We start from the raw sequence: 25,196 nt of genomic DNA, 5'->3' as shown, positions 1-25,196 counted from the left end.
TATAATTAAATTAAGCAAATTTTGCCGTAATTCTCATATGAATTTGAGAGTTATTTAAAAATATAAATCATCTTCCAAAAGCAATGTCCTTGATAGTGACAAAGATTGAAAGGGGCTGTGGGTGAAGCAATATCAGCCTAGTATCATTACCGGGGGAAGAAAATTCTCTGTCAGCTACACTGCATTCACACATGGAGGACCAGAGGTCAGCATTAGGTCAGTAGCAAGTCTGACCAACATTCCTATGTTTTCTTAGTTGAATTACTCTTAAAATGTTAAAAAAAAAAAAAAAAAAAAAAGTAAAGTCCATGTATTAATGTGTTTGGAGCAGGGTTTTTTTTGTTTTTTTTGTTTTTTTTTTGTTTTTTGTTTTTTATATTTTCTTGAGAATTGGAAGATATTTGTCTAACGTTGCAAGTAGTTGATGTATTTTTCTATAAAGATTGTGATCCTGAGGAATTATTTCTCTTAGGCAAAGAGTTTAATGGGTGGAGGTCATCTGTTTTATGTTTTGTAATCTCAAGATTACATTTTAATATCAGGGGCCAGGTCTACTTTGTTCTAACCTATTCCCCAGCTCCTAGTACTGTGCACCCGGCATATAGTAGCCACGCGATAAAAGTCTGTGGAGTTAATAAATCTGGGCCAGGCTCTATATTTTATCAGGGCAACGGAGTGGGACCCTGGGAATGTGGTTTGCTAAGAAAAGCATGCTGGCTTTTTTTTCTGACAATGACTACAGTGACCTCTGCTGGTCAGATTTTAGAACTACAATTCAGGATCCGAAAGAAAATGCAAGGAATTCTGGACTGCAGAGTTTCTCGGCTTTCTTTTCTTAGTCTATACTCCACCATAAAAGGAGTATAACAGAGCTGTATCACTTATGATGCTTAGTATGACTAGGATATGGTGACTACTAAAACAAGGACAAATGAACACCTTTTCTTTGGGGTATCTGGGAAGGGTATTGAAAACAAGCAAAACAAACAATAAAAAGAGCACAGTACCAGAAGAACTGGACTCTGACAGACCTTTCTATGACTATCTGTTAGCTAGTAAGCTATTCAGGGTCTACATTCAAGAAAAGTCTGGAATAGGGACCCAGTCAGTGAAATTGTTGTGGTCTGTTAATCTTGTTAATTTTGAAGATGTGTTACTTTTGCTATTTTGAGGGTCATACCCTTCACACACCTTCCAAAGTCCGTTTTCCTCTTTACACTATCTTCATCTTACCTAGGATAAGTTTATCACCTTATAAACGTACTGTCAGGTAATTGTAATTTTCTTCATAAGAAAAAGAGAAGATATTTGGCTAACTCTTCTTGACTACCTCATTTCTCCGACCGCAGACATTTTAGAAGGCTATAGTTACTAACACGGTCCTAGAGTGACCTCTTGCTGCGCAATTGCTACATGAACCTGCAAACTCACTGTTGGATGCTAGTGAATTGTTAAGACAGAAACCTCCCTGTGTATAAAAGTGTATACATTGACATGCATAATATGAATGTCAACTTAGCTTTTTAATGTTTCTGTACTCTGTAAAGCTATTGGCTTTCCTATTATCAAGCAGTAATAAAAAGAAAATTCATTCTCCAAAGTAAATTCCATGAGCTTGTGGAACAGTCTATTAACTTAACATCTTGGGTTCTGTTTTTAAAAGAACATTTCACTTTCCTAATATTCAAGATACATTCTGGATGTAATATGCAGGACTACCGAATAAGCAAGAGAATTTACATTTGAGGAGTGGCCGAGTTCCCTGTGGGGTCCATGATTTGAAATTCCATGGTATCTGAATTTACTTCCAAAGATGGGTTTATGATGTAAAGAATAGTCTTACTGTTTAAGTCCTTTTGGCTAAATTTCTCATGGATAAATTCACCTACGAAAAAGAAATAAATGAATATCATGGGTAATCAAACAGAACATTAAATAAGAGCTAATAAAATTGTATGGCTATTTTATTTTAAACACACCTTTAAAAAACAGCTAAGGCACATTTTACAAAAAGAAATTAGCATTACTGTAACTATCTTAAAACTCAAATGCAACAAGCTTAAATTAGGCATTAAATTGACTGCTTCAGAAATATTTGCCTTAAAAAATATAAAAAGAAAGAGAAGGAGAATGGAAAGATACTGTAATAAAAATCCATAATTTGGTGCCATCCTGTTTAATGATGTATTATGATCATTGTGCTCATAAAGGAGAAATAATATACAATCCAGAGAAACCATTAGGAAAAGAACCAAGAACTTTAAAAAAAATCTGACATCATTTAGAGTCATTTAGAATTCATGACAGAAGAAAAAATTGGTCACAAATAGGAAATTGGTCCTGACACTATGTTCCTTTGAATATACTATAATCAGCTGTTGCGAAAAAAATTATAAATAATCAACAGTTGTATATCAGTATTTGGTTTTTCCAGTCAGGATAAATTTAGGAAGGCTCAGCTCCAAACCCTCTTTAGGACCAATATTGATTTATAAACTGCATCTATCAGTAAGCCCTGGGGAGTGTTTACCAAATGGGCCTGCACTTAATTAAATTGCTCTCTAGCCCTGCCAGCCACTGGGTATTTTAAAATGAGCAATTATAAGGATTAAGGAAGCCAGTACCTGTTGTTGCGTTCTCCAGATGTCCATGTTTTGGGCCTTGTAGAATTTTAAAGATGATCTGATCATCCTCAGTGTCAGGGTCTGATGCCTTCAACACGCGGGAAGTGATGTAAATCCCATAGCAGCCATTTTTCAAGAGCCCCACTTGAGAAGGGGAATGCAAGAGTGTGATACGAGGAGCTGTTTTGTCCAGTTGGTCCACCTGGATCATCAACAATGACATACAATGTTAGCCAAAGGCCTCTCACCCCCATGCAACGTTGGGCTTTATTGGTTCAACAATGACACACTGTCCCGCGTTTTGGATTCCTTCTACTCCTCATTAGCGGATTCCTGTTAAAGACGGTCCTGTTCACAACAGCCTCAGCAAATATCACAGTGCTTGGAACAGAGGCCAACTTTCCACCGTAATCCTTGATCCCACTTTATCAATTTATCTATTGCCTGACTCCCACTTAGAAATACAAGTTCCGAGAGGGCAGGCGTCAGGTCTTTTACCGCCATGGATTCCCTGCACCTGGCACAGTGCCTGAACCATAACAGAAGCCCAGGGAATGCCTATTAAATTAATACACTAAAATTGACCCAAGAATTCTAGAACAGACTTCATGTTAACTCCACAGAAGAACTTCCCTCATTTTCCTGGTGTTTAGTGATTTATAGACACAAAATTGTGAGGGTTTACAAATATATAGAAAAAATTTTTGGCATGTCTTTTTTTCAACTGGCAAAAATGTTGAATAAAAATAGAGATACCTCAGTAAGGAAAAAGTGAAAGGTGATTATTTCTAGACATTTGCATATTTGTTTCATTGAGGATGAGAGCCAGGTAGCTGAACAGGTGGACTAGATTTGTGAAGATGGTGGATGAGCAATTACTCGTAAGTGAGAACAGAAGTGTAGGTTCAAACACAACAAAGGAACTTGTTCAGTCTGTATGGAGCTCAGTGCATCTTGCATTTGCAAGATGACTGTTGTAGGTTAAGGACAGAGCAGGTTTGGATGGATTAGAACAGATTCGCCACTGATACTAGAAAACATGTAAAATAATTTTCATTCTCCTCACTCCTAATCTCTCGGTTCTTAATTTCATTTACACCAAACTGATACTACTGTAAATCTTACTTTGCCCTAGCAAAGTCAAGAATTCATGTCAATGATAAGACCATGTATATTTTTGTGTATTATGATACAATGAACTACTCTGTAGCTATTAAAAAGAATAAGGGAGAAAATGAATTGATGATGAAAAATTTCCACAATTTTGTGTTAACTGAAAAACCTAGCAAGTTGCAGAATAGAACTAGAATATAATTATAATACTATTTTTGTTAAAAATATATATTTATCTATACATGACGTTTGTATAGACATAGGCAAAAGTCTGGGAGATTTGCACAAATGTGTTCATTTGTTTTGGGGTGGGGAAAGATTACAGCTCCTCCTCTGTTTATTTCATAAGAAATTTTGTCACAACCAACCATTTTTTCCTCTCAAATTGGCAAGATTCTTAAAAAAAAAAAAAAAAAAGCAGAAATAATGATAACTCATGCTGATGAATATGTGAAGAAACAGATATTTTTATATTTTGCTGGTAGGGGTACAAAATAGTGAAAATTTTTCTGTATCTTGAAGAAACAGATATGTATGCAAAAATGATTGGATATATATTCACTAAAATACTACTTATAAAAGCAATTTACAAAAAGAATGAAAAGTCCACCAGGGGATTTATAAACCATCTCCACCTGAGACTGAGTTCCAAGCAGCCTTTAAAAATCATGCTATCAGGAATATGATTAGTTATCAAGAACTATCAGGAATAGTTAATGACATAAGGAAATGTTCAAAATACATGAAGATGGAAACAGGCAGTATGCATAAAAAATAGTATATATAATATCATCCCATTTTTAATTGAACAAAAGAATGGAAGAAAGCCCCTAACAATACTTTTTGGAGTGATATGGTGGTCAAGAATTTTTTTTTCTTGTAGTTTATGAATTATTTACAATACATACTTATTTTATAAACCAAAAAAGCAACAAACATTTTCAAAAGTCACAGTCATTCTTCTCCTCTCCTGAAGAGTATGGGTGGCAACTTTCAGAGCAGTGAGGTTGGGTGTCAAATTGTCATTGTGGCCTGTGAGGGAAGAAGCTCCCACAACCATGTGGCCAGTAAGAGAGATGGTTAGTGGAAGAAGAGGAAAATTAAAGTACTTCTAAGCCATATAAAAAATATCCAAAGTTGATACTAAATGAATAGTTGAATGTAGGATGGTTGTTTTATTTTGGTTTTGGATGTTATAATTCCTTAAAAATGAAAGTGTTACAAAAGTAATAAATGTCTATTGTGATCATGTGTTTTTAAAAAACATCTAAACTCTAGCAACACGGTCCCGTCATGTCTCCGGTCACATTAAAATATATCCTAGGTCTTATTCAACTTCTAGCTTTGTCAAAAGTAGATCTTCTGGCTCAGTACACCAGAAGCATTTTTAAATATTGCGTTTCTAGATTTTTTTAAAAGAAAGCTCTATCCTTTGATAACTTGTGTTGTATTTACAGGAAATGCACGGAAAGCAATGGCATGACGTTTTTCTCCCTCACCTGACCCCTTTAAAGGAGAAGTACAGGTTGCATCAGTTGCAATAATTTTGGTCAGACAGAAAAGATTTCCTACAAAATGAATGTCAGGTTGTGACTGTGTCAGTTAAATACACCTGTGTTTTGGCGCAGTTTGGCCCTCAATTACTCAGGTACCACCAGAAAAATAGTTTACGCATAGTTGGGAGACTTATTTGGAACAGTTTACCACTCAGTGGTGGTCAACATCCATATTGTCTTGGCAGAAAAAGCTCTTGAAGGCAAGACACTCAGGGCGTCATCTCTCCTCCACTGCTGGTGGGTTCAGTCACTTTCTAAAGGCTCTTGACTTCTCTGCTCAAAGAGACTGAGGGTTCTGGGGAATTACGGGAGGAAGTTCGAAGCTTACCTTGTGGGGTTTTTACACATAATGATTTTTTTTTTTTTTTTTTTTGCAAGGAAAACCTTATACTTTTGACAAAAAAAGAAACTTTACAATGTATGTCCAACATTTCCCTATCAGTAAATTCCACAACTTCCAATAAATAACTCTCTTATAATAGCCATGCTCTTTAAGATGAGTGTTGGTGTTGGGAGAGACCTGATTCAAGTTCTGGTACTTTCCCCAGTCTCCATCCTCTTTTCCATCTGTGCTATGGAGTGTAGGAAGGAACTGTGATGTCTACACTCAGAATTTATAATTCATACAAATTTGCGGCTAAAGAGACCCAGAAAAGTATCCCTAGTGGGACAGTACAGAGACAGGTCTCAACCTAGGTTAGGGAGTTAGGAATAAAAAAAGACACTAACAGACTGAAGAGGGAATGTGACTAAGATCAATTAAAACATATAATTAAAAATAAAAACAATAATTTTAATACAAAGTGCTTCTTACTGTGTCCACGATGTCACTATCTTCTTTCTTCTCCCAGTGCATCATTTCATTGCATTTTCTGGACCTCCATGACTGCCAAGGACTCATCCAGCACCCATTCTATGCTCTCAAGGCTTTCCTCATAGATAGACTCTGTGAGGCTTCATTTTATGTGTCAACTTTGCAGGGTGTGTTTTAGAGGGGATTAACGTTTACATCAGTAAATTTTGAGTAAAGATATCACTCTCCGTAATACAAGTGGGCTTCAGCCAATCAACTGTAGGCCTTAAGAGAAAAGACTGAAGTCCCCCAAAAAGGAAGGAATGTTGCCTCCAGACTCCTTTGGGCTAAAGATTGCAACGTTAACTCCTGCTGAAATTTGTAGCCTGTAATCCCAGCACTTTGGGAGGCCGAGGTGGACGGATCACGAGGTCTGGAGATCGAGACCATGCTGGCTAACACGGTGAAACCCCATCTCTACTAAAAACAATACAAAAAAAATAGCCAGGTGTGATGGCAGGTGCCTGTAGTCCCAGCTACTCGGGAGGCTGAGGCAGGAGAATGGCATGAACCCGGGAGGCGGAGCTTCCAGTGAGCCAAGATCGCGCCACTGCACCCCAGCCTAGGCAACAGGCAAGATTCCAACTCAAAAAAAAAAAAAAAGAAAAAGAAAAAAAGAAAGAAAGAAAGAAAGAAATTTGTAGCCTGCCAACCTGCCCTGTGTATTTCGGACATGCCAGGCCCTAAAATTGCATGAGCCATGAGCCAATTTCCTAAAATAAATGTCTCTTTGTCTCTTTCTTTTTTTTCTCTCTCTCTCTCTGTCTCAGAGCAAAGGAAAAATGTAACTATTTTACTAGTCAGAAAGTATTCTGAAGCGAGAGATAAATTTTAACTATTTTGTGTTTGGTGAGAGTGTGTAGAAGAGGGTGAATTACTTCCAAGGAGAGTAGATTCAAGGGTTTGAGAGCCAGAATATACTTGATGTGTTTTGACTTAAAAAAGAAAAACACATTATGCCCTCCAGGAATCCTTGTAATAGTCAACAAATGTGGCAGCGTAGTGTCATAGAAAGGACACAGAATGTGGGATCAGAAAGACTTGAGGTCTTTGTGTGTATTTGATCAAATTATTTAACTCCTGAACTTGTATCCTCATCTATAAAATGTCAATAACAAAACTTGCTTCATATGAGTTTTATGAGAATCAAATAAGATTTATGTGGAGTGGGTCTGGCCTGCATTTAACACTAAAGGAACTGCAATTGCTGCTATTATTACCCTTACCATTATTACATGTGTAATAGTATAAAGATGCTGCCTCGTAAGTTTCAGCATCAAATATGTTTCAGGTCCTATGCGACTGCTTTGAATACCTAATCCTATTGAATTCTCACCACAATGCTGTAGGCATGTTTTTCAAAGAAGGAAAAGTAGATTCAGAAGAGTTAATGAATTCTTTAAGGTCAGACAGTTAATACATTGCAAAGCAGAAATTCAAACCTAGGTCTGTCTGGCTCCAAAGCCCACGGCTTTTGCTCCTTTCTGTGCTACCATCGACACTCACAGTCAGTCATTAGCACCTCTGAGGGCACCATATCTCTTTCATTCATATTAATATGCTGTTTGTGCTGTAGATGCATAATCTGTATTTGAATTAAAGAGGAAAGGAAATTAAAACATAGTTCTTGGCCAGGCGTGGTAGCTCACACCTGTAATCCCAGCACCTTGGGAGACCGAGGCAGGTGGATCATTTGAAGTCAGGAGGTCGAGACCAGCCTGACAGACATGGTGAAACCTAGTTACTACTAAAAATACAAAAACGTTAGCTGGGCATGGTGGCACATGCCTATAGTCCCAGCTACTCAGGAGGCTGAGGCAGGAGAATCACTTGAGCCCAGGAGGCGGAGACTGCAGTAAGCCAAGATCATGTCACTGCACTGCAGCCTGGGTGACAAAGCAATACTCTGTCTAAAAAAAAAAAAAAAATAGTTCTTGATGTCACTGTTTTCACATCTCTGGCAGATGAACTGTGTTTTTCATACTTACCTGAATGGTGAATAAAACAGGTTCTTCCCACATTCTCCCATTCACAACAAAGCCTTGGTTTGTCCTGTCTGTGGCCATGAAAGTAAAGCAGTCAGTCTGGGAGTCCCCTCCTGAGTGCCGATAGGCCACATTCCTGCTGTCCACATCCTGCTGGGTGAAATTGTGTTGAAGTACGCCTGTTCCCCACAGGTAGAGCTGGCCATGCTGGGGGAGCTGAACCAAGAGGAAGGTGAGATTCTCCGCAGCTGTGTCAGGGTCAGTCAGCTGAAGGAGGTCAGGGGAAAGCAGGCCCACGGCCCCCTGGGCCAGTCTCAACCCCTTGTTCCTGGTTACCACGGGCAGGGCTCTGTCCACAGTCTCCAGCGTGATCTCAAACACCCCATGCTCGGTCCGCAGTCCATTGCTGATGATGAATCTGGCAAAGAGAGGCAAGGCAGCCTTCAGCATGGATTCTTGTGTCACCATCTACTGGAATGAAACGATAATAATACACACCTTTACTAAAGGGTATGTCGTGTTGTGACTCAAATGAAAAATCAAGGGCACATCTTGCAGAAGAATCCCTATCATTAAACCAGTCACTAGAGTAATGCATAAATGGACCATTCTACACCCAAGAATATTTTCCCAACAACATTAATGATAGACCCATGTGATACAACAGGGGAATTCTGACAATCCTATTTCTCAGACTCACCAGTGCTTAATGTGCCTTGCACCACATAAAAATTTCACATCCAATGAGACTCATCATACGAATTTGAAGAGTATACCCCCTTTATTTATTTATATTTTTTCATTTTTTTTTTCATGGGTGTGTAATAAAGTTGTAAGTCTGATAACTTGGAGACCAATAGATTAAAGTGCTAAATGGGTTGAATTTAGCTAATTCATTCTACTCATATATTTTTATGGTAGATTTCTTAATAGCAGATCACATTTCTCAGACATGTAATCTCACTTAAATCATCTTTCCCTTCCAGGCCTCATTTCCACAGCTCTGAAAAATGAATGGGATGGACCAGAAGATCATTAAGTACCACCCAACTCTAAAATATTACGGGAGGCTCTAATCTCTTACAGTTTACATGTGCTTCTGCACTTTCTCCCTGTAAGACAGGTGAGAGTTATGCTACACAAGGATTATTTTCCTGCTTCAAAGAAAGGTTCAGAAAGTTGGTGGGAGATCATAAGGCAGGTAGGAGATGAAGCTGAGACTAGAATGCAGGTCTTCTGATCCCTGCACCCTCTACTCTTGCAGAGTTTAAAATAAATGCTGGCTTAACAATCCACCACAAAGAGTTGTGATGCCTGAGCACCGCTGCAAAACTGTAAAAAGAAAGCTGAAATGATACGCATTTGAGATAAGCAAAATCTTTCTTATAGTCTTAAATTTGTGATACCATAACGTGCTTTTGATTATACTGATCATGAAACCACATTCTACTGAAGACAATTTCACAATAACACTGATTTAAATGATCTTTGTAGCATTTCAACATGTAATTTTTATTTTAATAAGAATTAAGAGTATCATGAAATTATGCAAAGAAGTCACAATATTAAAACTCCAAAAAGTTAGGAAATCATTACTATCAAATGGGACTGACAAATTCACTGTACACCAAAGAAATGTACTTAGAAATAATCAGAGTTGTGTCTTATTAGCTTTTCTCCACGTACCGTAGTTGCTGGAAATATTCGTGAAGGATGGACTCTTCTATTCCACTGATACAAAAATCTCTAAAAATAATGTTTTTGTAGAATATATAAATTAATAGAACATTTTTATGTATAAATTTTATATACCTATATAAATTGTATATTTTCTTTGGTGCTTCTTTTTTAATTAGAGAAGTTATGGCATTTATATTTATTTTACAAATCTGGCAGATTTGACTAACAGTCTCCTTATTCTTTGTGAAATGTGTCTTGTCCTTCAGGGTTTGAGCATCCATCCTTTTAAGCATGAAGAAACCTGAAACTAGATAGTGTGAGAGCAATTAGTCAACCAGTCTGCCTGCGACCACAGACTCGGGGAAGGCAGTTAGACAAAAAGTAAAAAGAGATGAGTTTGGCTGAGTACTGATATTGCTTTGAAGGCTACGCTGAAGTTTTTTAGTTTTCTAATTATCTAGTTAATAAGACTGCCAACAAGGAAAACATGTCTGATTTGATGCAAAGAAAAAGAAATACATGTCCAAAAAGTTAAAACTGCTAAATGAAATACAACAAATAAAGTAAACTTTGACATTTCATACACCTAGACTTGCAAAGAATGAAACCTGACACATTTCCCTCATAGCAGCATTTTTTACAGTTTGTAAAGGTATTCAATTGCCTTTAGAATTATAGATTGAGCAAAATCACATAGTTTCCTTAAAACAACCCAATCAGTTATCCTTTCGTGAAATTAAACCTTTGATAAGTATATTTTTAACAAATTGGGAAATTTCATCACTGGATCATGAGGTATTTATAAAATCAATTATTTATTTAAAAAAGATGCCGGTGCAGTGGCTCATGCACATAAACCCAGTACCTTGGTAGGCCGAGGCAGGCAGATGGCTTGAGTCCAGGAGTTCGATACCAGCCTGGGTAACATGGCAAAAACCTTTCTCTACAAAAAATACAAAATTTAGCTGGGTGTGGTGGTGTGTGCCTGTAGCTCCAGCTACTAGGGAGGCTGAGTTAGGAGGATCACTTCATCCTGGGAGGTCGAGGCTACAGTGAGCCATGAACGTGCCACCACACTCCAGCCTGGGCAACAGAGAGAGACCCTGTCCCAAAAAAAAAAAAAAAAGAAAGAAAGAAAAAAGAAAGAAAGAAAGAAAGAAAAGAAATGAAACGAAACGAAAAGAAGAGAAAAGAAGAGAAAGGAAAGGAAAAGAGGCCAGGCACCATGGCACACGCCTATAGTCCGGACACTCTGGGAGGCTGGGGTGGGCGGAGCACTCGAGCTCAGGAGTTTGAGACCAGCCTGGGCAACATGGCAAAACCTCATCTTAAAAAAAGAAAAATAATTTTAAAAAAAGAAAATAAAGGAACCTAGAAAAATATGTCTGTTCTTCAAACTTTTTACTTAGTCACCTTCACAGTTTCAAAAGTAAATTGATACACATTTTTAGGTATAAAATTATGCTTTATTTCTCAGGCAGAGCCTGAGAACAGAGTTATGCCTTTATTCTATTGTTTTTCTGTTACTTTTTCATATTCCCCCCGGATCCTATCATCTCACCCACGATAAAATAAGAAGGAGGCTAGGTGCTCCCTCAGTGCCTCCAAGTTCCCTTTTTCCCATTTTCACCCTCCAGAAATATGTTTCACACCTCTCATTCTACTCTGTTTCACAAATAAACTGGCTCTCTATTCCTTACCAGATCCCTATATCAAATGTGCTCTGTGGAGAGGGTTAAATCAGCCATTGGTACGTTAGCGTAAATGTAAGCCAAAGGATGTGTATTTTTAGCATTAGCATTAATTGTAGAGCTATAGACATTGTGCACTATTAAAAGTTTGTCAAATATCAGCAGAGAAGGAAGAAAGAAGGGGAGAGATGGGACCAGGAGCAACAAAGCCAAATGTAAGCTTGAGTGAGTGCCAGGGACTCCATCAGAGGTAGCCATCTTGAATATCTAATTCTGACTTTCCTCTCTGGAGACTGAATTGCAAAAATGCTTGACGAGGTCCTCAAAGCTCATCTCAGGACGGCCACATCTACTTGATGTGTGCATGGCCTCTGTGAGGTCACTGAAGTTGTCTTATGATCCAGGCTGTCCATCTCAAACCCCTCCCTGCTGGATGATCGCGATCTGCCCACGTTGGAAACAGGCAGCCTGCCATCAGACAGATGGGAGTGAGGGCACGCGGGCCACAGACCACAGAAGAGTAAGAAATATGTTTTCTGAGGCCAGTGCTCCCATCTGGGACACCAAGGCAGCTGTCTGTGCTGACCTAAAGCTAATAAGCCAGGGGTGAAAATGATGCAATTTCTAAACATGACTGGATCAAACACATCATTCCACTTTCACAAGTAACAGTGCAAACTACTCACAGGCAGAGAGGCATCATCAGAGAGAGGGACAGAGTGAATGGTTACAGTTGAGTTCCCGGTCAAAATAAAGCTAGCAGAACAAGTCAAACAAGGTCAGTGCTGTTCGTGTCTGGAAAAGCTGACCGATCAGATGGTCTTCCAAATATCCCCTCCCCTAAATCCTCCAAATATATTCTCAAGGTTTAAAACCATAAAGCCATTGCTATGCTGGTATCCATTCTGAGGTGAAGAAGTTGGTGGTAGCAGGCCTTCTGTGGGTCCATTTTGTTTAATTTCCCTTATTACATCCCCCTGAGAAGAGATGCAACCAGGATGACCACTGTTCTCATGAAATTTGGGGAATGACTCTCAGATTTGACTGGGGTGCCTGCCTGGTCTGATTTCACCATTACCACGGTGCTTTCAAGCTTTCTGCATTGCCTGGCAATAGAGTTGGCTGAAGAAGCTGCCATCTGTCATGGCATTTAAGAGATAAAAATGGAATCATAAATAGCGCCAGCTCCTCAGAAAAAAAAAAAAAAAAAAGTCCAGCCGGCATGTCAAAATGGAGGACATTAGCATGTTCTTTTAGTACCCGGCTGCCAGCAGCTGAAGTCAGCTTGCTAATCACTCGGTGTCATCTGTCCTAGAACATGCTGCCAAATCTTTCTTCCAGGCCAGCAGCACCAAACAATGCAGGAGAAATTTATGATTCACAAAATATTTTTGCAGAAGGTAAAATCTGACTATTAAACTCCCCCATTTAATTAATGCTGCCATAGCTTACATTAAAAAGGGAAGGGGGAAAATCCTCTGCCACAGAATTTATCTCTTCTACCCAGCCAAATTCCTTGCCAAATTTAACAGCAAGCAACATAAATTTAGGTGATTAGATTGGTTGCATATATTTAATTTTTAAAAAGCACTATGATCACACTTTCATTAAAACAGGCTTTCAGCTTTGGTTTAGCGCCACTTGACAAACAACATAGCAGTCCGTGATTGGGTTAGTGAAATGACAAAATTAAAATTCGGGTCTTGGGCAGATGCTAGGCTCTTCCATTATAAATATGTAAAACTGCTGGCCAAATATCAGAATGACACATTGAGGAGGTTCCTTCGCACAAATGCATATTCTCCACAAATTTTTGGTACAACGAGGTATAATGGAAAGAACCTTCCACTGGAAATGAGCTCTGAGCCCCAAATTCAGCAGTGATACTCAGTTATATCAGTTTAGGTGACTTCCTTTGCCTCTTGGAACCTTGGTTTTCTCATGTGTAAAATGGGAACACTACTGCATCTCTCGCAAGGTGATGGCATAAGGCTTAAGAAAAATAACGTACAAAAAAGAGTCCAGGACATTCTCTGGTGCATTGCAGATGTTCAGGCAATGCTAGATTTCCTATGTGTAAATAAGGGATTGGACCAAATCAATGCTTTTCAGCCTTTGTTGTTTATTTTCTCCCTAAAACCTTGTTTCCTAATCTTGAGTAATTGACATCATATTTTTGTCATATGCCTGTACTATGTGTACTCTTATTATTTACTAGTTTGCTTTCTATCAATTCAATTTTTAACTTGAATCAATGTATTTGGTTAAAAGGAAACCTTTTAACTACTAAAAACTGAATATTAGCAAGCACAAAAAATTTGCTTTCTTATATTTAGTTTTACAGTATTTATAGTATTGTTTTTAGTGTCAACACTCACACACTCACACACAACACACATACCTAAGTTCCATCAGTACATGGGGCTGAAGGCCCCAGAACCTCAATCTCTGGGAGGCCCTAAAAAGGCTTCTATAAATTCTTTTTTTTTTTTTTTTTTTAAGATGGAGTTTCACTCTTGTTGCCCAGGCTAGAGTGCAGTGGCGCCATCTTGGTTCACTGCAACTACTGCCTCCCGGGCTTAAGCGATTCTCCTGCCTCAGACTCCTGAGTAGCTGGGATTACAGGCACCCGCACCACTCCCAGCTAATTTTTTGTATTTTTACTAGAGACAGGGTTTCACCATGTTGACCAGACTGGTCTCGAACTCCTGACCTCAGGTGATCCACCCGCCTTGCCTCCTAAAGTACTGGGATTACAGGCGTGAGTCACCACCCCAGCCTCAACTTCCATAAATTCTTGAGGCTCCTCAGAACATATTCAGAACAACAGACTGGACCAGACCATTGATGGCTAGTCCTGATTGCATTAGAATTACCTGAAGATATCTTTCAAAAATACAGATTTCTGGGCCTGAGACTGGACTTACCAAAGTTGCCTCTCTGGGGTAAGGCCCAAGAATATGCATTTTGTAGTTCTCTCTGGCAATTATCTGAGGATCTAGAAATGTAGAAATTCCTGGGATAAATGATTTCTAAAATGCCATCTAATAAGACTTTTTCTAGATGCAAATTAGGAAATTTTTACAGTATTGCCAATCCTTACATACGGAGGTTTTGTTTTTTATTCTCACCATTCGATTAATATCTAACCTTCATTTCTCAATATCTTTATGCATTCAGTCCTGTGTTCTCCAGCAAGGTCACTGGTTTCTTCAAGACAGTCACTAATGTCTTCAGCAGACTGTCCTGTAGGCATTGACAGAGGGAAGCAGGAAAGGAAAGAAGCTAGAAGTTCCAGAAATGCATGTAAAATTAAAAGCCCTGGATCTGATACAAACGTATTAAGCCAAGAAGCACCCAGCCTCCATTAGCAAACAGGAAAAAATGAACAATCATTGCTCCTCTTGGTAACTCCTTTCCTCCTTCAAGATCATACTTGGTGTTTTAAAGATTGGAAGTAAGAAGGTCGTCAAGGAAAGAACATAGTGACAACAACAATGACAATAATAGTAGTAGCTAACACTACTTAGTTCTTCCTATGCACCAGGTGTTGTTCTACTAATACTTTACATGCATAAGCTCATATAAACCTCCCACAACCTTGTGAGGCAGGTGCTATGAGTATCATTCCATTTCACAGAAGAGGAAACAAGAGCACAGGAGGTTGTGTAACCTGATGAAGGTCACAGAGTTGTGAGTCACTCACGTAGTTCTTGCCCCCAAGCCTGTATCTTAACTTCACTACTCCACCTCTCAAACAAAAGAGCCAGCTTGAAAAGGAATCCCCACATCTCACGTTTTAGTGAATGCTTAGCAACACTCAAAGACTGAACTAGTTAAAATATTGATCAATTAAATGATTACCTGCTTGTTAAAGGACATTTATCAAGAGAAAAAAATAAGAGATTAGTTCCAACTTTCTGAGACTTTTTGTTTTGTTTTGTTGGATTATCCAAATCAGCTTTCAAAAATCATTTTAATGCTAAAAAGGTGAGCAGCATCCTCTTTACTGACATTTAACCAGTGTTTATCAGAGCAGACATATTGAATTTAGATAGGTAAAAGTAAGATAGAGGACAGTGATATTTGAACATGGGTGTAACAGTGATACTTGATAGTTTATGGGAACCTATTGAATAATATAGGAGTATGCTCCGTTTATGTTATTTTATAGTGCTCTTTAGAAGACTGTATTGTGACATGGTGAAAATTACACCAGGAGCCAAAAGTGTGGGTGTACAATAGACAAACCAATGCTCTCCAGGCCTCCTTCTGAATTGACAAAAACTCAAAACTGGATTGTGCACAATGGTTCGCTCAAAGTCCAACATTTCCCAGTCCTCATGCCCGGCCTGGGGATCTGTGTTTCTCACCAGGACCTCAGGTTCAGCCAGCTTTGAGAGCTGCGAGATTATAGATCTTCTAGAGTTGCTCTTGCTTTATGTGACTTGAAACAAATTTCCATATTTTAAATGAATGTAGATTTTCATTAATGTTGTATCTTTGCCTTTTCACCAGATTGTTATTCATTCCAATGATTTATTTGATACAGAATTCTGGAACAGGTGCGCAGCCCCCAATTATAACATTGTTTCTGTGGGGAAATATGATCTACTTTATGACAACATGATTTATGATATAGTTACCAGAACACGTTGTGTCAAAAGGCAGTGTCTGCTTATGCCAAATGTTTACTAATAAATGCCTTTTCGTCAGACAGAAAAACATACTCCAAAAAGAGGGAAATTACTTTTCCAGGTCTATCTTTAGCTGGGAGCCTCAGCTTTTCACATTTCTCCTCGTAGCAGAACTTGCATAAAGATCTGTTTACTGTGTTTATTTTTTGATAACAGGCCCGAATTTCTTGCTTTGCTGCTGTCATTTTAATTGTGTGTCTTCACCTTACATACAACAAGGCAGTAAAAGAAAAACACAGCTGCACCAGAGCTGAAAAATGACTCATTTTTTTCTCCTTTTCTATCCTTTGTTTAAAAAAACAAATTTCATTCTATATATTTAAGGTATACAGCGTGATGTTGTAAGATACACATATTTTGTAAAATGGTTACTATAGTGAAGCATATTAACAGATCTCCTTTTCTGTAAGTATTAATCCAAAGAAGGGGTTTGAAAAATTTCCATGGGGCTCACCTGAATCTGTCACTGGAGACAGTCACCTTGCTCTTGTGCACATAGCAAACGGTCTGCCCCGCTATATCCATTTGGCTGAAGCTTGTAATGGGAACTCCAGGATAGTGAACATATTCGACCTGACCATATTGTGGAGGGGAGGTAATGACATAGAGCAGTTCCTCAGGCTTGTCTGTTCCATCCACAGCCAGGAGAGTGGTGGTTGTTAAGAAACCTCTGTCACCTTTAGACACCACGAGTGGTTTTGTAAGGATGACAATATCACCTACATGACATAAGAGGTTATGGTCAAGAATCGTATCAAAAAATATATTGTGTCCAAGGCAAAGGCTGAAGACAAAGGCCAAAACTGTGCAAAAATCAAAATTAATATGACATAGAAAGGTTTATATAACTATTATGAATAAAAATAATTAACCAAAAGACATGAGCAGATATTTCACAGAAGAAGAAATTCACATGGCCAGTAAGGATATTTTCAAATGCTCAAGCTCATTAGTAATTATGGAAATACAAATATCATGATAAATTGTCATGTCATAACTTTTTGATTGGCAAGGATGTAGAAGCCTGACTGTACAAAGTGTTGAAGAAGACATAGATCAAGAGAGTCTTGCATACAATTTTGGGAAGACTGTAAATTGGTACAAGATTTGGCATTATTTTGTAAAGAGTCGAATGTTCACATATGCCTTGACTCAGCAATTCCACCCCAGCTATGTACTTCAAAAAAACACTTGCCCTGCTACCCTTGGAGACATGCACCCAAATGGTCATTGCAGTACTGTCTGTAATTGAAAGCATTACACACAACCCAAATGCCTTTGCGAAAAGTGAATGTATACACAAACTGTGTTCTATTCATACAACTGAATTTCATGCAGTAGTCAAATGAATGAACTACAGCTACATGGAACGACACAGATGTAGTATATTAACATTCATTAGTTATATGAGCAAGCTGAGAAAACGATAAAAGTAAGAAAATAATACAAAATTTAGAACCATATTTTTTTCTGGAGAAGGTAGGAAGATGTCTATTATTAATATTCCAGTCCTTCAATTGTGTGGTAGTTGCACAAATGTTCATGATATATTTTTTAAATGTATATTTATACAACCATATTCATATCAGGATTGCTCACAATAGCCAAGAGATGCAAACAACTCAAGTGCCTCTCAACAGATGAGTAGATAAACAAAATGTGGCATATACATACACTGTAATACCACTCAGCCTTAAAAGGAAAGGGAGTCCTGGCACATGCTACAACATGCATGAACCTTGAGGACATTATGCTAAGTGAAGTAAGCCAGTCATGTAAAGATATATACTATATGATTCCACTTACATGGAGTACCTAGAGTAGTAAAACTCATAGAGACAGAACATAGAACAATGGTTGCCAGGGAGGGGGAAGTGAGGAATCATTATTTAACGGGTATAGACTTTTAGTTTTCTGAGATGAAAAAATTCTGGAGATTGGATGGACAACAACATGAATATATTTAACACTATGAACTGGTACACTTAAAAATGGTTAAGATGGTACATTTTGTATAATGCGTAATTTACCACTATTTGTTTTTAAATGTATGACTGAGGAAGGTAGAAGTGGGTCACACATGGACCAATGATGCAGTTTCACAAACTAGGGATTATAATTGAATTTTGTTCACCTGAGGCCCATTACAAAGTGATCATATCTCAAATACAGAGCTTCTACTCTGTGTCAGGTACAGAACGTTCTTGTGAGGTACTGTCTTATCATATCCCCAGATTATAAATGAGGAAGCTAAGGTATAGAAATGCTAACTTACCTGCTTATGGTCACACTATTAATAAAACATTGAGTGAGAATTTGTACTCAAGCCATCTGAGTCCAGAGCACAGGCTCTTAAACACTGCATTATTTTGTTCCATGTTTTTAATATCTAGGGAGCTCTTGTGAACTAATACTAAAAGGGTGACTATCCAAAAAGAAAAACACGTGATGTAAATGCCAAGCCATTTCTGAATTTAAAAACATAGTGGCCAAAAATTTTTTTTAAAGATATTCAGTCTCATGAGGAAATAAGAAATACAAATAAACCATCAAAGTGGTACAATTTTAACCAGTGGTTCCCAATGACAAGCAATTTTGCTCCCCAAGGGACATTTGGCAATGTCTGGAGACATTTTTGGTTGTCATAACTGGGAGTTGCTACTGGCTTCTAGAGGGCAGAGGCCTGGGACGCTGCTAAACATTTTGCAATGCACAAGGGAGTCTCCTGCAACAAAGAATCCTCCATCCCAAAATGTCAATAGTGCCTTGATTGGAAAACACTGTTTCAGATTACTAAATTGGTCTTTTCATATACTATGCTTTTATCTCAAAATGCTATGCAACTTCAGTCCTACACAGAATCAAAGACCATTCTAAATTTAAGTCAAAACCTTAGCCACAGATGCTACAGAGAGAAGCAAGATGAATACGTCAAGGAAGTAAGAAGAATGAATTAGGTGGGGGAAACAAAAAGCACCCAGGAGAGGTTTCACCAGGAGCAGGAAATGGACCTGAGGGGAGGAAGAGCAACCGGCTCTTGCCTTGATGCAATTTTTCAGCACTGTAAGGGCAGAGTATAGGTTAGAGTCAACTATAGACAATGTCCTCCTAAACTTATCTGAAAGATCTCAACATCATTTCTGCCACTGTGCAAATCAGAAGACACAGCAACACAGCAATTGGGAAGCTTAATGTTATTTATAATAGCTCCCAAATGGAAACAGCCAAATGCTCAATTTTAAGGTTGTGATTAAATCTAACTCTTCAGTACAGTCTTGTTTAGAGATAAACAATTATGGCTACAAAGTTATGCAGCAACCTGCAAAAACTCATGTTAAGTAAAAAAACAAAACAAAACAAAACAAAACAAAAAAACTGTACAGTGACAAAACACCACTTTGTAAGAGGAAACAAAGAAGAAAAATTTTGAACTGAAAATATTAATAGGATAATGTGTCTACTTGGTATACGTTTTCAAAAATCCTTTTAGAAAATAATCACATGTCAATTGCAGCACAGTCTGGCAATGCAATGGCCAACCTTATTTCCTTTCTTCTTGGGTGCAAAGCTAAAGTTTCTATTGCCCAGCCTCTCTTAATGTGGCATGTGACTGTGATTCAGCCACTGGAATGTGTACAAGAGAGGTACACAACCTTCACACCTAGCGCATGACATCCCCTAATTTTCTTCCATATCTCACTTCCTGAGTGACTCTAAGGCCTTCAGAGTAAGGGAATGTCTAGATATAAAGAGTTCCTAGATGACTATGTGGAACAGAGCTCTCCTATATCACTGTAAAACTGTGTTGTGCTGAGCCAATGAGAAGGTGGCCTACTCTGATATACTAGTTGTCTGCCCTAATATATTACTTGTATTACATTTTGCCTGGATATATATTTATGATGAACATAGTTGTTTTGCAGGGAGAAATAAATGTGTACAGTAACATCTAGCTTATCTGAAGTCACTTATTAGACTTTTTTAAGGAACACATTTACAAACAGGAAATAAGCAAATAAAATATATTATTATATAGCTCAAAGTAAACACCTCAAGATCAAACTGAATTAATTTTTTAAAACTTTAGAGCAATTATAATTCTGCCACACAAAAAGCAAGATTTTTTTTTTTATTATTGCATTTAAGCATTCAATTTACCTCTGAGCTTCCTGGCAGCTAAGGCAAAAAAGAGAAGCATTCAGTCAACTAAGCATGTACTGAGGATCTAAGATTATGCTTCATCCTGGGACTATCTAGATCCTAGGATAACACAGATGAATGAGATATGATCCTCACATAAGCTGAAGCAAAATTACAGGGTAGTAACAGTTGGGTATCAAGAGCTTCTACTCTTCCTTGCTGAGCTTTTTAAAAAAACTCTCCTCCATCTACCATTTAACTCTCCCCCATTCACCATGTATACAACTCATTCTGCTTAATTAACTCACAAGAAGCTTATCTTATAGTGTCTTTCCCTGTCCCTAAAAAGTATATGTTAGCACTTTCAAAGTGAAAGAAGCAACAACTTCCAGCCTTTCTAATGACAAAGTTTATCTTTATTGTTTTTAAATTTTAAAATATATTTTTCGTTTATTGAGAAGTACTTTTCCTTTGAAACTCCATTTTCCAGTGATAGATCACTTCCTGAAGATAAAACTAGAGTTACACATCAATTAGGTAAAATTTTACTTAAAGCAAAAAAAAAAAACAAAACCTAACAGTTAAAGTAGCCTGTATAGCCATATTGTATGCAAAGCTGAATTTCCAATAAACTTTAAAAACTAATGAATGGATTGGCTACTTCTGTGAACCTCATAGGTCCCAGGCAAAGCAGGTGAGAAGCCAAAGGATCTAAACATAAATGATAGAATTTCAAAGATGAAGAGTGGCAGGAAAAAAGGAAAGAAGGGAGGGAAAGAGAGAGAAAGAAACAAATGTGGAATACTTATACCAGTTAGCAAAGTTGATCCCAGTAAACCTTGGTAGACACGCTTTTTACCTTTTTCCATGTCCTTGATGGTGATTTGACAGTCAAGAGCAGGGGACCTGTTGTCGCCATCCCAAAGGTAGAAGGTGAAGCTATCTCGATTCTGGGAATCCATTGCCCCAGTGTGTGTGTATCTCAGCAAGTTCAGATCCACTTCCTCCTGAGTACACTTCATGCCGGGGGAGAGAGGAACCCAGTCCCTCCCTATCTGGAAGGAGCCAGAGTTAGTCAGCTGCTCATGGTTTCCCGCCCCCCCCCCAAAGTATGTTAGTGGACATTTTCTGTATCCCCTAAAAACCTCCAATACAAATAATATTTCAGGGAAATTCCAGATTACTTTTTGCCATTCTACCTGACTTTTTTCTTTTCGAAGAAATATATTAGAATAATTTGAGAACTTGGAAAAACACTGGCTTCAACCAAAGGGTTTCAGACAAAGTCAAACAATACAACAGCATTGTTACTTCCAAGGTATTTACCATAAGCAATCATAGCTGATTAAATATTCCAATTAATGAGAGCAGGTGGGTAATCGAGCTCTTGGAATGGATTCTTTAGAAATTAAATGTGTTTCTTTTAGAGTTTCCATTTTTTAGTTCTTTTCATTGTTCAACTAATCAAATACTTTTTTCATATCAAATACATTTTTTCAATAATGGCTCATTACTAGGCTTATCTGAAGCAGACAAAACAAAAATAGAACAGATGCATTTACTCCCCAGTATGTTTCCAGCCTTAGTAAAGAAAGAAAATGATGGGGATCACTATCACTCCCTACATTTATATCCTAAGTCATCAAAAAATATGAACCGCAAATATCATATATTATTTTTATCAGAATCTTCTAAAAGCCAACATTATTTAAGCATATATTCTGTAGGGAGCTTGATGCAGAAATTATGGCATTTTGAATTTAAAAGGTTCTTATGCTGAGGGGGGTGGCTAAGAACTGAGAGTAGTAGAAAAATGTAATCATAAATCTCTATTAACTTATTAATAATCCTATTATTATTCATTTATGGTACACAGCTTTCCCTGGGAATGGCTCATAAAAAGTCATTAGATATAATTTTTTAAAAAGTCATCTTAACATTTATTATATGATATTATCTTGTGGTTTTACTGTCTAATTTAAGAGTCTAAAACAGAAATGTAAATCATTTACTTTTTATTCCTCTTGATACTTTGGTCTCAGACTTTGCCCATTTGAACCTAAACAATAAGGGTTCTGGTACAGCAAGGGGAGGTGGGACTGCGGTGGAATGAAGACACTGATCTTTCATCTTTTAAGTTCATGTCAGATAGAACACAGATTTCCAGATTCCACAGACTCCCAGTTCCTGGCAAAAGAGCTTTGTCCTCCTCTCTTCCCACTGTGCTACCACTTGCCTTTATGTCATTCTACTTGATAACGTTTCTTTCTCTTTAATACGTTTATCCACCTGATATTTGTAGACTTATGTTCTGCCCTCATGCTCACTGGATGGAAGTTAATTACATCATAATAATTAAGCTAGTGTTTCTTTCCATAAGATCTATTTGCCAATATAATTTTTAAAACAGACTCTTTCAGGTTTTAAACGGGAAAGCCTGCAATTCTATTTCACATTTTCCCTTTTCTAATCTTGTCTAAGGAAGTAAGCACAGAAGAAGACATATTTTCCTCTCTCTTGTCTCCATGTAATTCCTTACTTGCACTCCAAAATGTTAGATTGACTTAATAGAATCATTTGAAGACCCAGAAATAGAAAGAAAATAAAAGTCAGATTCAAGATGGGGAAAACTAAGAGAAGTCAACAAGAAAACAAGAACGCTTGGGAGACTCCAGGAGGGCTGGAGTGCTGGTCCTTGGTCTTGGAAAGACTCGAAGAACTGCTAGGGAGCTGGGAGATAACTGTGTGGAGCCATACTGGGAACCTGGACCCATCTGCATTTTCACATATCCAAAACAGTTCCGTTCCCAAGCCACCCAAATGTGTGAGCTTTCACTGCATTTCTGCTTCATTACTCTTTGAAATGAAATAAGGACACAGCTGTACCTCAATTTAAATCAGTGATTGCTCTTCACTCTGATTCTCTATGGTGCCTACAATCTACGACAATCAAGCTGTTCCACATAGAATGAATTCTTGCTGCTTTTCTAGGACTGTGCCTCCATTATATGTAAAGTTAAGCATTCCATCAAATAATTGCATTGGGGACGGTTGGTGGTTGTGGTTGCTAGTCTTAATCCACCATTGAAATAAACATTTGGACTGATTACTCAACTGACCTTCTCAGGTGACTGATCTATGTAATTCATGTTGGGCTGATCCTTGGACATCATGCACACAGTATGAATCAGACTGAAATTTTGCTATTCTAGGCCTAAAGTGAAACAAGGACATTTTATCAAACCACAAAGCAAGCTATTGGGTTAGCAGTAAAACCCAGGTGACCCTACCCCTAGTATCCCTTTATTGTTTCCATGCTTATTTGCTTTCCATTAAAGCATCTAATTTTGAGAACATACACAGTTCCAGGAATGTTAATTTATGGTGTCATGCAGTTCATGGGATTCAAGTTTGGCAGTTGTTAAAATCTGTTATGCTAGCGGGATGGGATGACTCCCACATGAAGTTTTCTCCCACACTGCCTTTTTGGTTCAAGACTTTGCCCATCTGAAACTAAACAATAAGGGCTCTGGTGCTGCAAGGGGAGGTGCGACTACAGTGGGACGAAGACACTGACCTTTCAGCTTTTAAGTTCATGTCAGATAGAATACAGAACAATTTGGTATACGGTTTGTGGAGTAAGTAGTCTCCCTGGAGAAGACATAAGGATTGTCCTTGCTCAGGGATGAAGGTGAGAAGCAGAAGGAAAGAAAGATGCTCACTGTGGCAAATCATTGAGAAGGCAGGAGGTGATAATACTCAGATAATGTTTTTTTGTTGCTGTTGTTTTGTTTTTTAAGATGGGGTCTCGCTCTGTCACCCAGGCTGGAGTGCAGTGGCACAATCTCAGCTCACTGCAACCTTTGCCTCCCGGGTTCAAGTAGTTCTCATGCCTCAGCCTCCGGAGTAGTGAGTAGCTGGGAATACAGGTGCACGCTGCCACACCCAGCTAATTTTTGTATTTTAGTAGAGATGGGGTTTCACCATGTTTGCCAGGATGGTCTTGATCTCCTGACCTTGTGATCTGCCCGCCTCGGCCTCTCAAAGTGCTGGGATTCAGATAATGTTTTAACAGAGACCATTAGGGCCAGAGGAGCTAGAGGCAGCCCTCCAAGTTTCCCTGGACCTGATTGTCATGAAAAAATAATGAAAGTTTTCATTTTCCTGAGAATGATCTAGAATTTAGCTGAAATACACACACACACACAGAGAGAGACTGAGAGAACAAGAGAGACTGTAGACTTGAAGGAGTTTTATAATTGAGATGATGGATGCTAAAGAGGAAAGTTACATGAATCACAAGTGAAAAATCTGGTAGAAATGAAGATACCACAAGAGATCCTGGATTATCCTCAGAAAGCAGACAGCTTGCTTTACCCCAGTAATTCCCTCCCTCAGAATTTAGGGATAATCCCACAGGAGAGGGAGCAATGAAGAATCTTAATACTTGTTGAATTTACCCCATGTTGACAAAGAAACTTTAGAACAGCATGAATTCACCCTGAACTAGTAAAATTAAATTTTCTACTTCTGGGCAAATACATAGCTATCAGAGAATAAATCCCATCACTGAAATGTATATATTGAGATTTATACCTGCTACATTAGTTTTGAAAAATAAAAGTAAAAAGTCACTAACCTTAAACTGAAGTTGCCCATTTTGGGGAAGCCTTTCAAATACATAGTAAATCTTCTCCCTGGGCGAGTCTTCATCTATGGCTGAAAGAATAGCACTGGAAATAATACGAGTTCCACCCATATTCATTGCAATTTCAGCCTTCCTGTAAAAAGAAAAATGTCTGGGTTGATATAAAAATAGAAGATATTCCTTTAGTAGGGGACACTTATATTGACTAT

The 25,196-nt window shown here is 38.1% G+C and overlaps 1 protein-coding gene across 1 annotated transcript in view; it reads right to left on the bottom strand.

Annotated features, from left to right (window-relative positions):
• The window catches only part of FREM1 (FRAS1 related extracellular matrix 1), a 166,505-nt gene that overhangs the window by 30,667 nt on the left and 110,642 nt on the right, over nt 1–25,196 (bottom strand). The window contains exons 22-27 of the mRNA XM_025359692.1: nt 24,979–25,120; nt 21,199–21,394; nt 16,654–16,918; nt 8,135–8,549; nt 2,625–2,826; nt 1,741–1,885 (exon numbers count right to left, since the gene is read on the bottom strand). Of these exons, the coding sequence (XP_025215477.1) occupies nt 1,741–1,885; nt 2,625–2,826; nt 8,135–8,549; nt 16,654–16,918; nt 21,199–21,394; nt 24,979–25,120 (1,365 nt within the window). The remainder of the gene's footprint in view (nt 1–1,740; nt 1,886–2,624; nt 2,827–8,134; nt 8,550–16,653; nt 16,919–21,198; nt 21,395–24,978; nt 25,121–25,196) is intronic.

Source organism: Theropithecus gelada, chromosome 15, assembly GCF_003255815.1.
Source record: "Theropithecus gelada isolate Dixy chromosome 15, Tgel_1.0, whole genome shotgun sequence".
Taxonomy (NCBI): Eukaryota; Metazoa; Chordata; class Mammalia; order Primates; family Cercopithecidae; genus Theropithecus; species Theropithecus gelada.
Note: the sequence above shows the minus strand (reverse complement) of the source record. Positions and strands in the feature narration are given on the sequence as shown.